General features: G+C 38.3%; 2 protein-coding genes across 9 annotated transcripts in view; one reads left to right on the top strand and one right to left on the bottom strand.

Annotated features, from left to right (window-relative positions):
- PLCE1 (phospholipase C epsilon 1) overlaps positions 1-12,805 on the top strand; it is a 329,780-nt gene extending 316,975 nt beyond the window's left edge. For all 4 annotated transcript variants that reach the window (XM_065552073.1, XM_024107295.3, XM_065552074.1 and 1 more), the window contains 3 exons: positions 144-359; positions 7,175-7,387; positions 8,458-12,805. In XM_065552073.1, the coding sequence (XP_065408145.1) occupies positions 144-359; positions 7,175-7,354 (396 nt within the window). In that variant the 3' untranslated portion in view covers positions 7,355-7,387; positions 8,458-12,805. The remainder of the gene's footprint in view (positions 1-143; positions 360-7,174; positions 7,388-8,457) is intronic.
- The window catches only part of NOC3L (NOC3 like DNA replication regulator), a 43,557-nt gene that overhangs the window by 4,168 nt on the left and 26,510 nt on the right, over positions 1-12,879 (bottom strand). For 2 of the 5 annotated variants that reach the window (XM_024107297.3, XM_065552076.1), the window contains exon 22: positions 7,437-8,801. The exons of the other annotated variants lie outside the window; for them this stretch is intronic. The gene's annotated coding sequence lies outside the window, so the exon portion shown is untranslated. Of the gene's footprint in view, positions 1-7,436; positions 8,802-12,879 lie in introns of those variants that run through there. 5 annotated transcript variants of the gene reach the window in all.

The following is a 12,879-nucleotide window of genomic DNA, read 5'->3' as shown; positions in this document are numbered from 1 at the left end:
GTTAACTGAGTTTTGTTCTCAGTTAATGGGACAGATCCTCAGCAAAGAAGCTCTTTGCTTCTGCCAATTTGGACTAAGCATCTACTCAGTAAACATAGTGGGATATTATGTCTTTACTTTGCCCTTTTTTTTTTTTTAAACAGACTCTTTGCAAAGCCAAGTATTCCTACAGCATTCTGAGTAATCCCAACCCAAATGACTATGTGCTCTTGGAGGAGGTGACGAAAGAGCTAGCGAACAAAAAGTCAACATCTAAGCCATCACAGAGAATTCTCTCTGACCAAGAGTGTGTGTTTCAGGCTCAGAGCAAGTGGAAGGGAGCAGGGAAGTTTATCCTTAAACTTAAAGAACAGGTTCACGTAAGTGACTGAAAACCCTTTTGTTGGTTTTAAAAATGGGGTTTGATCAAATATTTGGAATGGCAAATGAAAACATATTCCTTGACAAGAACATATATAAGAATGGCTATACTGGGTCAGACCAAAGGTCCATTTAGCCCCGTATCCTGTCTTCTGACAGTGGCCACTGCCAGGTGCCCCAGAGGGAATGAAAAGAACAGGTAATCATCAAGTGATCTGTTGCTCATTCCCAGCTTCTGGCAAACAGAGGGTAGGGACTCTACCCCTGCCCATCCTGGCTAATAGCCATTGATAGACATATCCTTCATGAACTTATCTAGTTCTTTTTTAAACCCTGTTATAGTCTTGGCCTTCACAACATCCTCTGGCAAGGAGTTCCACAGGTTGACTGTGTGTTGTGTTAAAAAATACTTCCTTTTGTTTGTTTTAACCTGCTGCCTATTAAGTTCATTTGGTGGCCCCTAGTTCTTCTTTTATGAGGAGTAAATAAAAAGGAGTAAATAACACTTCCTTATTTACTTTCTCCACACCAGTCATGATTTTATAGACGTCAATCATATCCCCCCCCCCAAGTCGTCTCTTTTCCAAAATGAAAAGTCCTAGTCTTCTTATCTCTCCACATATGGCAGCCGTTCCATACCCCTAATCATTTTTGTTGCCCTTTTCCGAACCTTTTCCAAGTCTAATATATCTTTTTGAGATGGGGCGACCACATCTGCAAGCAGTATTCAAGATGTGGGCGTACCATGGATTTATACAGAGGCAATATGATATTTTCTGTCTTATTATCTATCCCTTTCTTAATGATTCCCAACATTCTGTTTTCTTTTTTGACTGCCGCTGCACATTGAGTGGATGTTTTCAGAGAACTGTCCACAATGACTCCAAGATCTCTTTCTTGAGTGGTAACAGCTAATTTAGACCCCATCATTTTATATGTATAGTTGGGATTATGTTTTCCAATGTGCATTTCTTTGCATTTCTCAACCTTGAATTTCATCTGCCATTTGTTACCAAGTCACCCATTTTTGTGAGATCCTTGTGTAGCTCTTCGCAGTCTGCCTGGGACTTAACTATCTTGAGTAGTTTTGTATCATCTGCAGATTTTACCCCCTTTTCCAGATCATTTATGAATATGTTGAATAGGACCCCTGGGGGACACCACTATTTACTGCTCTCCATTCTGAAAACTGACCATGTATTCCTATCCTTTAACCAGTTACCAATCTATGAGAGAACCTTCCCTCTGATCCCATGACTGCTTATTTTGCTTAAAAGCCTTTTGTGAGGGATCTTGTCAAAGGCTTTCTGAAAATCTAAATCCACTGGATCCCCCTTGTCCACATGCTTGTTGACCCCCTCAAAGAATTCTAGTAGATTGGTGAGGCATGATTTCCCTTTACAAAAATCATGTTGACTATTCCCCAGCAAATTATGTTCATCTATGTGTCTGACAATTTTGTTCTTTACTATAGTTTCAATCAGTTTGCCTGGTAGTGGTCAGGCTTACTGGCCTGTAATTGCAGGAGTCATCTCTGGAACTCTTTTTAAAAATTGGCATCACATTAGCTATCCTCCAGTCATTTGGTACAGAAGCTAATTTAAACAATAGGTTACAGATGACAGTTAGTAGTCCTGCAATTTCACATTTGAATTCCTTCGGAATGCCATCTGGTCCCGGTGACTTATTACTATTTAGTTTATCAATTTGTTCCAAAACCTCCTCTAATGAAACCTCAATCTGGGACAATTCCTCAGATTTGTCACCTAAAAAGAATGGCTCAGGTTTGGGAATCTCCTTCACATCCTCAACCATGAAGACCAATGCAAAGAATTAATTTCATTTTTCTGCAATGGCCTTATCCTCCTTGATTGCTCTTTTAGCATCTAGATCGTCCAGTGGCCCACTGGTTGTTTAGCAGGCTTCCGGCGTCTGATGTACTTAAAAAAAAAATTATTACTTTTTGAGTCTTTGGCTAGCTGTTCTTCAAATTATTTTTGGCCTTCCTAATTATATTTTTACACTTCATTTGCCAGAGTTTATGCTCCTTTCTATTTTCTCCATTAGCATTTAACTTCTACTTTTTAAAGGATGCCTTTTTGCCTCTCACTGCTTCTTTTGGTGGCTCTTTTATTTTATTCTCTATGTTTTTTAATTTGGGGTATACATTTAAATTGAGCCTCTATTATGGTGTCTTTAATGTTTCCATGCAGCTTGCAAGGATTTTACTTTTAATTTCTGTTTAACTAACCTCCTTTTTGTGTAGTTCCCCTTTCTGAACTTAAATGCTACAGTGTTTTCCCCACCACTGGGATGTTAAATTTAGTATTATGGTCACTATTACCACGCGGTCCAGCTATATTCACCTCTTGGACCTGATCCTGTGTTCCACTTAGGACTAAATCACAAATTGCTTCTCTGACAAGGGGCCAGAGAGTGTTTTTTTAATTTTAAAATGAAAGTGCTAAGTTGATTCCACTTCATTTTTGTACCAAGTATGGTCAAATAAGAAGAACCCACCACACACACAAACTCCAAAATGCCAGATCTCTGACAATTCTCAACTAGAGACAAGGTGGGTGAGAATGGATGCACTGCAAGAGTCAGAGGAACATTTTAGGCTGGATGTAGCATAAAGCTTCTTTGCAACATAACAGTAAATTCCTGCTGTGCCATGCTTTCATAGCCAAGTGGAACTACACTCTTTTGTGCATATACTACTACTGGTGAGCTAATCTCAGGTCTGATCCTGCTAGAGGCTGAGGATTATATCCGCAAAGGCTTAGGCTCAGCGATGCAGTGTCTTGTCTTTAGGTGCCCTGCCGTCCAGTGGAATCCTCAGCCCAGAGTTAGATGCCCTGACTCCCTATACAATAGACAGGGAGAGAGATATGCATCAAAAGGATGGAATTCACAAAGCCATAAAACAGAGCAGGAAGCCAACAAACTAGCCAGTAGGAAATGCCAAGAGGGACATGGCCTAATCCCTGCCCCTCAAAGGGGCTTTGGTACCTAACTCTGGGCTGGAGGGGGGGGCCCCGAATTCTCAGTGCACAGGCCATGAACCTTGTCCTGCAGTGAGATACCTAAACCAGGTCAACCCTTTCTCACACAAATTGGACACCACACCCTTATACCCAGCAGTTAGAGCCAGTTCAAATCCTCACTCTGCCTGTGAACCCAGGTCTCCCCCTCTGAGGTGAGTGCCTTAACTACTGGGCTGTAGGGTATTCTGGATGAGAGTTTAAGCTGTTCCACTTTGCTCCAATGAATATTGTATATATGGACTGGAACCTGGGTCTCCTAAGAGACAGCCCAAATCACTGGGCTAGAGAGTCAATTTTTACTCTCAGGCCCAATGAATATTTACATATTTTATACAAAGTGGAACAGCTTCATCAAGAGACCAATCCCAGAATACCCCCAGGGGTTAGGGCACTCATCTTGGAGGTAGACCTAGGTTCAACTGCCTCTTTCACATCCAGGTGAGTGCTCTAACCACTGGACTATTGGCTAAGGGAGAAGGAAGTGCCCCGATCTGGTAGGCATGCTCTCTGGTGGCCTTGGAGCACACCTGCTGTAATGGATGAGATAGATTGAGGGAGAGGGATGCTTAGTCTTAGAATCCTGCCAAGCTTGGGTGGCTATGCACATGTCCATGGATGAGGTGGCAGCTGAGTGGGGGTTTTGAGGATCTAAATTTTTGAGATACCCTTGAGTGCTCCCACCATTCATGTCATTGTTTTATTTACCCAGCAGGGAGGTGAGAATGCACAAAACTTACAGGAGTTGACATAAGGTCAGTCACTAAAAGACAGCAGCAGAGAGCAAAATGCTATTTTCCCACTAGTTTATTTCATCTAATAGATACCTGTTGTGGATTCCAGGTGCAGTCCACACCAGTGAGGGTTGTCACTACTTGTCTTGCAACTCTGGGCATCTTACAATACTTTGCTGCTGTAGCTCCCAGCCTGGGATACTCACAACCAGCCTACAAGCATGCAGGTCACACCCTGAAGTCTGTGTGTGCTAGACAGCCCTGGTACAGCAGCTCTGATCCCACCAGCCTGTTTACAACCCCATGCTCGTTTCCATCTGCCTTGGTTACAACCAGCAAGGTGACCCCTGAATTTCTCCAAAACCATGTGCTCTGCAACATCCAGTCCATTCCTGGACAGTTCAGAGAAGTAATATGGTTTCTTTGTTCAAGACACACAAGCATACCACATTATTAACTTGCGTAAATACACCCCTCTAAACAGCGCAGTAAGTTGGTTTACAGTAAAAAATAAAACAACCTCTGTTCTGTTAATAAATTTAAGTGATGCCAAGTAAAAGGAATAAAGTTAGAGTTGCAAGCAAATAAAAGTGAAAACATCTATCTAAAACTTAATCTAGCAAGGTCCAGGCTTTGTTCAAGATGGTTCCTCTTACCAATCTTCCTTCTTCTCAGCCATGGCTGACTTTCCCTCAATCAGGACCTTCCAGAGAAGCACAAGGGGCTGGCTTTCCTTATCTTCCTGGATTGAAAGATCTTTGCCTAAGCAGGTTTCTTACCTATATTCAGTTTCCGGAGACTTCAACCACAGTTTGGCTGAAAAACCCATCTTTCTCAGCTTGCTAGAGCTCTGTTCCCTTGTGTCTGTCTAGTGAAGGATGCCAAAAATGGCTTCTTTCTTTGCTTATATCTTCCAAAGCTCAGTAACTTAGTTTCAGGAGGCAGGATGACCTCATGCTATTCTTCCCTTCTCATGGGCTTCCCATCCTGCTGCATGTAAATGAACCTTCCATTCTTTTGATTCCACATACAATCATAATTCACATAGAAGACAGGTAAGTAACTGCCTTTTCTCCTGTCGCGGAGGGAATCTGTTTCTCCTCGTTGGCCACAGACTTTAAAATGTAGTAATATTACGTAAGTATCCATATTTCCTCAGATAGTGTTAATACATACATTTCACAATAATATTGTCACATTAGTTTTCTGCACACTTTTAGAATACAGTAATATCGTATACAATCAGTTGATTCATTTGCTTATCACTTGAGGTTCAGTCCCTGCCCTTCTGCTCCCCCTCCCCCATCCCCACCTTTATAGACCAGTAAACCATTGCAATGTATTCTTCTGAAGGTTACCCCACAAAGTAGTTTATTCTAGCTGTAAGGAAGGCAACATGAAGTCTGGTGGTGAAGGACACTACATTCTGTTTCTCCCCTCATTTGTTAGCTTAATAGCTTTGTTTACCTAATATGTAAAAATGGATCTGCATTGTCTTCATCTGAAGATTGGGCTGGACAGAGACTATAACAACACCTAAGGCAGACCTATTTAACCAACTCCGCCTGACATGCTGGGTTTAAGCACACTTTAGTCATAATTCTAGCATACATTCATAACTCTTAATACCCACCGTGTATATACATCACAAGAATATTAATGATGAGTTATTAGTTTTCAAATGATACCTCAAAGGCATATTTTGTGCAAAGATTATTACAGTAGTGTGTAGGGTGTGAATACAGGGGTGCTTAGTATTTTTGGTTTTTCAACTGAAAAATTCCCAGGTTTTACAAAAGCAATTTAATCAGTTTTTAAGCTATTTTCACCCAAAGTTTGAACTGCTTAAGTACATGAAAATACTGATTATATGAAGAAAATTCACTACATTACATCAGGTAAATGTTTGTTGTTAATAAATTAGTCTAAGTAACGCAACATAGTGGAAGTTACACACACATGGACGCACATGTACACTGGTGCTCAGCTCCTAAAACAAAGCACTGGAACTCCGCAGACCCTGAACCAGGGGAGATGGTGGCTTGGTAACCCAGGTTAGTGCTGACCACTCCCCAAGGGGGGGAGAGGGGCAGGTTACTAAATTGCTTTCTCTCCGTCCAGAGTGGGAAGCTAATTCAGAAGTAATCTTACTTTTCTCTATATGCTGCCTTCCCCCCCCCCCGTCCTCCTATCCCCCTGTATTACCCAGAAAACTGTGAAGTAAATTTTTTGCACCAATTTTCGTAAAACAAAATTAAAACCAAAAACAAAGGATCTTGTTAAAACCCATCAGTTACATTAAGAAAAACCTTTCGGCAGGCAGCCTTGGCCCTACTTCACACCATACAACTCCTGCTACAATACCTAGAAATCTTAACTTTTCCGGACCATCTGTCTTAGTTCTCCGATTCTAATTCTGGTAACTCTGCATCCCCATCTCCCTGCTGTATTACCATGGGCTAAGTACAATTTCAAATAATAGGTGTACAGATCTCTGTGAACTGCTGTCATTTTGTTGCCTTTATTCCCAGCCAGCAGAAAAGTAACTGTGCTGCTGTGGCTGGAGTTCTTTACGCTTGTGAAGTAGAAGGGAGAAACTGCATATTAAATGCAGAATTGAACCACTTACTACTTCTACCAATTGGCGTTATATCTATGGCAGGGGAGAATATAGTTCCTTTTCCCCAAAAGAGATGTTGCTTCTTTAGCATTGCATTTATAGGAAGTACATTGTGAATACAGTTTATCTACTTATTCATGACAGACACAGTATAGATATCTAGGCAGCAGACTTGCTAAGGCTTAAGGCCATATTTAGAAACTTTCTAGTTCTGTAGTTTTAAAATAATTTTTGATGTGAGATAGTCAGGACACTTCTTTTATGAACCTGACACAGGGAAGATTTGAAAAATGCTGCTACTTGCTCTCACATGAAAGCCAAACCATATTTCAAACCTCAATGTATCAGTGAGCTGACACGTTCTTGTAATTTAACTGTTTCTGATGTCCGTGGGGGTTTTTTTGTTTGTTTTACAGGCAGCACGAGATGATAAAAGAAAAGGCATTTCATTTGCCAGTGAACTTAAGAAATTAACCAAGTCAAGTAAACAGTATCGTGGCTTCACATCATCACCTTTGCAGAGCTCACCAGACAATACCCAGACTAAAGATGAAAAATCTGCAGGCAGTTTGACATTTAGTGACAATATGGAATAACATCCATAAATGCCAGCAGTATGTTCTATGCAGGTATGACATGTGTGCTCCTTGTTTCTAAACCAGACATACTCTCTGTTGATTTTTCAAGGTACAATTTATCATTTTTTTTTTTTCAAAAGTGTGCTTGGTAAACCATAGTGAAGTACAACAAGCAGCCAGAATAGTTCATGAAAACGCTCTACGCTTTTAGGTTATAACTCTGTACTGGCACAAACCTATACACAGGCAGTCCAATGAAAGCCTAAAGATAAATGCAAATCTAAATGCTGTGAAAATTGCTAGGAACATAGGAGTTTTACTTTGCCTACTATGCCTGCATCGTCCTAGGGTCCATCACAGCAGGTAACCTGACAATGGCCAGTCCTTTTAAAAGACTCTTAGAATGTAACTTGGCTTCAACATACACTGTGACAGTGAGTTCCACCGGTAATGCAGTGTGCTAACTGGTACTTCCACACAGGCTCTTAATTAAGAGATGCCGTCATTCTGTGTTATGGGACAGCTGAACTTTACTAAACATTAATTTATATGCATTTAATAATATTCAATTTAAAAAATATGATCTCTTACTCCTCTCTCCATACATAAACTCTTTTTAAATCTCTGTATAGAAATACTTGTGGCAGAGTGTCTAAGAATTTTATTTTGTTCCTTTCTCAATCTTTTAAATTTCTTCTAGCTTGCTTGAGCTAAAGTGACAAAACCAAATGCAGAATCCAAGGTGACAGTGTACCATTTATGTATATGACAGACGATAGGTCCAGACACATTACTATTAGCACTGGGCCTACACTAACTCCAAAAGATGTTTTCTGAAAGGTCCCAGCTACTTAACATGGAAGAAAATCTTGCCCAGACAATTCTTAATAATCCCATATCACATGGAGCAGTGATACATTTCTGTATTTCCTTTCCACTCATTCTCAGTGATCAAGATACTATTTATATCTACTGTGTCACTTCATCAGAATTCAAGTAATAAGGCTGCCAATAATATTTTGTTACAAAATTCCTTAAAAATGTATTTCATGGTATGCAGGCACCCATTTATACTCTTGTATTTGAATTTAAATGCTATCATCATCTCTTCCCCTTTCCAGGTGACTTTAAAGGCCTTAAAATGGCAAAGGCAAAAAGCTCTTCTGAGGCTGACAAAAACACAGGGAGATAGAGGAAATATGACAATCTTTCTCCACATAGCCTTGCATTTACTTGATAACTGGAACCAACATCACGGATTCCTGATTTAAGATATCTTTCTGCATTCTCCATGAAGGAAACTGCTGAGGCACTAGCTTGGCCTATTCCAGACTGTGCTTCTGGTGACAGATACAGATCTAGTAATGCTGAGTGGGATGTTACAGTTTCTAATGTTTGGAAAGACGCTTGCCAGCATTTGAAAGAGAGATTCCTTTCTTCCCAAATATCTTCACATCTGCAAAATCTGGAGAGGAAGATTAAGCAGACTTCTTAAATTGTACTTTGTAAACAGAAACATGTCTTTTTTAATAAACAAAAGATATAACTAATTGCTTTAAGGGAAGAGAATTAGAACTAGACTGTTCTGTGTATTGTATGAAAATAATGCACCTTTAATGGTTCCTGTTAAACACTGTTAGGTGATTGTAAAAAGATTTACATAGACTTTAACTTTCTTGGCACCACAGATTTAATTTTGGTGATAAACCATAAATAACTATGGTAAGCGTTTTGAGTATATCTACTTTCACAAAATAATCATGTACAAACAGCTAAATACACCTAATTGATAGTGATATTTTTGACAAGGACATTTTCTTCGTTCAAATTCTAGTTTTCCAGGCTTGTGTTTCAAGTAAGAATGATTATTTATTTTCATGTTCCAAGGTATGTGTCACTGTGTAATATATTTATCATACCGTACTTTTTTAAAACTGCAGCTTCATCTTTTTTGGTTTTGGGGAAAAATAATTATTTTCTGTTGAAAAGAAACATTCAGAAAATAACTATTTGAAGCATGCAATTGCTTAAAGTTTCAATTGTGAAATCTCAACATTAGTGTGTTAGAGAATGGAAAATATTATAGGCATCTAAATATTTTTTATAAATGAGAAAATAATTTCTGCTTATATCCAGAGTGTGTAAAGAACCCAGGCTACTCCATTTATTTTCCAATATAAACCTTGACTTGTTTATGTAGAAGCACTGCTGTAAAGTTTTGTATATGTATGAAATCATGATTTTTTTAAGTTAGTTAGTTATAACTGTATCATATTCTCCAGTGTTAGTAAAAAGCAGTTCATACTGACTTATACAAAGTAAGAGCACAACTGAAACTGCTGAGGTCAATCATTCTTCTAATGTCCATACATAAGAACCTTGTCTAAACTGTTCAGCACAAGCTTTGGCTACACTTCAGACCATATGACTGATGCAGGGATTGCTGTAAATGAATAAATCAAGAAATGGCAAATCAGTTAACTAAGTTCATAGGACAGTAAGAGAAGCAAGGCTCCATTAAACAATCTGAAGTTGAATGAACTGTAGGGAGACGATTCAAGCAGTCTGATTTGCTAATATAAAGGGTATTAATTCTCTGTGCTGGAGGGTCTATATCCCGGAAATGCCCTCTAGCCCAAAAAGCTGCTGTTTCTAAAGAGGAGAATACAGAAAGAAGTTAGAAAGCAACTATCACCTTGTTGTGTGCAGGAAGTGCCCTCTTCAGGCTGATTCCAACATCAGAAAAAAAATTAAACTACACATTCAAAAAACTCCCTTACTGAGGCATACCTAGTACTCATTCACTGAACCCATGAACTTATTTTGAAATTCACCTATTTTAAAAATAGTAACCATATCAGCTATCCATTCTGAAGTCTGAGAAATTAGCAATATTTTCAAGCAGGGCCATGTCACTTGTCTAAACATGGTTTTTAGAGTTACATTGGAGAAGATTACACACAATATTTTGAAAAGTGAGTAGGCATGTAGCAGCCACTGACTTTACAGGACCCTAAGCTGCTTAGGCTCTTATGAAAATCCCACTAGTCACCTGTCTGCATCTTTTTTGAAAATGGGCCTTAGGCCTCTCAATTACTTCAGCTTTCAGGGTAAAATTTTCAGGACTGTTTATGGTGAACAAAAATAGCTGCTTGAAAGTCCCTATGCTGCTCTTTGATCTAGTCCTTCCATATCTAATTCTAAAGTAACCAGTCCCACTGTGAGAGATACAGGAAATTCAGTCTCCATGGCACATAATGCAGAACTGATAGTACATGGTGTTTTATATGCACATTTCAAGCAATATTTGCATTGCTAGTGTATAACTACTGTATATCTTTCATATGTCCTTTGGCTAAAGCTTAGATGAAGATCTGATCCCTTTTTTGTTTTAGTTCTTTTTAAATATATCCCCTGCATTGATTGTTAAATCCACTTAGATGCATGAAAATATTTTTTTAATAAAAAATTTACCCTTCATTTGATAAATGGATTCTCCCTCTTCCCCCTATTTCCAGTAGCACTGAAAGTAAGATGGTTGGTTCCTGCCAAATTTGGGCACCAGTATCAGCACAGATGTGGGAGAAGCTTTTGTAAGTCTACTACAGATCCAGCAGAAGGAGAATTCTTGTGTAGGAATGCCACAAACACTGTAATTTCTCATTGCTACTAGACTTGAAAGAAAATTTAGATAAGGGCATCCTCGAACATAACATATAAAATCTGGCAGCCATTTAAAAAGCAACAGATTAGCATACATTCACTGTGTAACTGCAGGATGTAGTTTATCCATAAGGACATTTTCTCTTTGATAGTTATTTTAGCCTTGCCCCATTGTCATGAATACTTACCAGCTACAGGACAATATCTACTTAAAAGCATAGTGGTAATGAGAAAACCTAGCATTTTGCATGTTCAGTTTAAAAAAAAAATCATTTTACAGAGGTGGGCATGGTAGAATTTTCCAAAACTGATTATATTGAATTAGGATGGGTTTTTTTCATTAATGTACATCGATTTATTTAAGTTTTAAAAAATAGGGAAGATTAATCAACTAATGCAAAAAGTAACGTGTTGTTAATTGCATTCATGTTGTTTTGGTCACAGACAAAAGTAGAGGAAGCGCATAAGCTTTCCATTTTCATTAGCCTAAAAATCCCCCAAAATGAAATTATATAGAGCTATTACTCTTATGTTAAACAGCTTTAACTTATTTAAAACACCATAAACAGATTTAACATCAAGATGTTTGGTTAATTAAGAAAATTTGTCCTGTTTACCCACAGGTTTCCTTTCTTCAAGAATACAAGTCCACAGATCTACATTAATGGGTTTGATAGATGGACAGCTGTGGGTCTGCCTCCCTGGCAGTTCAGGCTGAATGCCATCATACAGATCTGATCTGTGGACCTGGATTTGATAAAGAAACATTTTTATTACAAACTATTCATAGGAAATAATTTACCACAGCACAGTATGTAATATAAACCTTCCCGAAACCTACAAATAATAGCAGGACTCACCATGGGCAGTCCACTTCCTATTACTTGTTTTGTAAAGAAAACATTTTATTCTACACTTAACCATTTTTTTTAACCCTTCCTATGTCTGTATTTGTTTCTATGTATAGTGAAAGCTGGTAACAATGCTTGTATGGGATTGATGTTGGAAGCCATAGGTCTTGGCTGTGTTGCAACACTACTCAGTTTTCAGGAACTGGATTGTTGTAGTGGCTGGTGTTCTGTCAAGTTTTAAGAAGATAAAAAAAAAAAACCTTAAAAGATATAAAAGTATTATGTCACATTTTAAAAACATACATCACATTTGTTTTTAGTTTTATTATTACTAATATTACTTGGTGGAATGTCTCAATAACCATCTCCTGAAAATAACAATTAGCCTCTAGAGACCACTATCAAGTTACCAAGAATAAGATTTTAACAGAGAAGTATCTCAACATTAAGATCACATTCTCTTTAAACTCAGTTTGACTTTATAAAAGAGAACCTGTCAGTGGCTTTTTATTTCAAAATTGAGTCTTCAGCTTCTAGCTCTCAGAATGCAATTTAGTTTCAGCAGATGATTATTAATCACTTTGTTGTTGCTAGCCTATTAGATGTAATGATGGTGGAGTATTTTCTATTTGTGATCAACATTTCATAACTGCTGCAGTGCTACACAGTTGACAGAAGTAACAAACACAAAAGCAGTAAATATTTCTCTCTCACACATATATTGGCTATTTCAAACTGATGTATTAGTTGTGCAATTGTCTTCATTCTGCTGCTTTAAAGTGTGTCAAAATGTTTTGTCGGTGTTCTATCGGTATGTGCCAGTTTTTATAAATTTTACATAATTTAAAAACTATGTATTTTAAAACTGACTTTCCACCTGGACTACTTTTTCTCTGACTTGAAAAGTAAACTTATATTTGTATATGTTGGACAAATAAATGGTTTGCGAAGTGGACCTTTAATTCTTCTTTCCTGAACTGCCAAAACTGTTGGCAATGGGGACACTTTCTAAAGTTTTCAAAACTTAAA

The sequence above is a fragment of the Chrysemys picta genome, chromosome 7, assembly GCF_011386835.1.
Source record: "Chrysemys picta bellii isolate R12L10 chromosome 7, ASM1138683v2, whole genome shotgun sequence".
NCBI classification, from domain to species: domain Eukaryota; kingdom Metazoa; phylum Chordata; order Testudines; family Emydidae; genus Chrysemys; species Chrysemys picta.
Note: the sequence above shows the minus strand (reverse complement) of the source record. Positions and strands in the feature narration are given on the sequence as shown.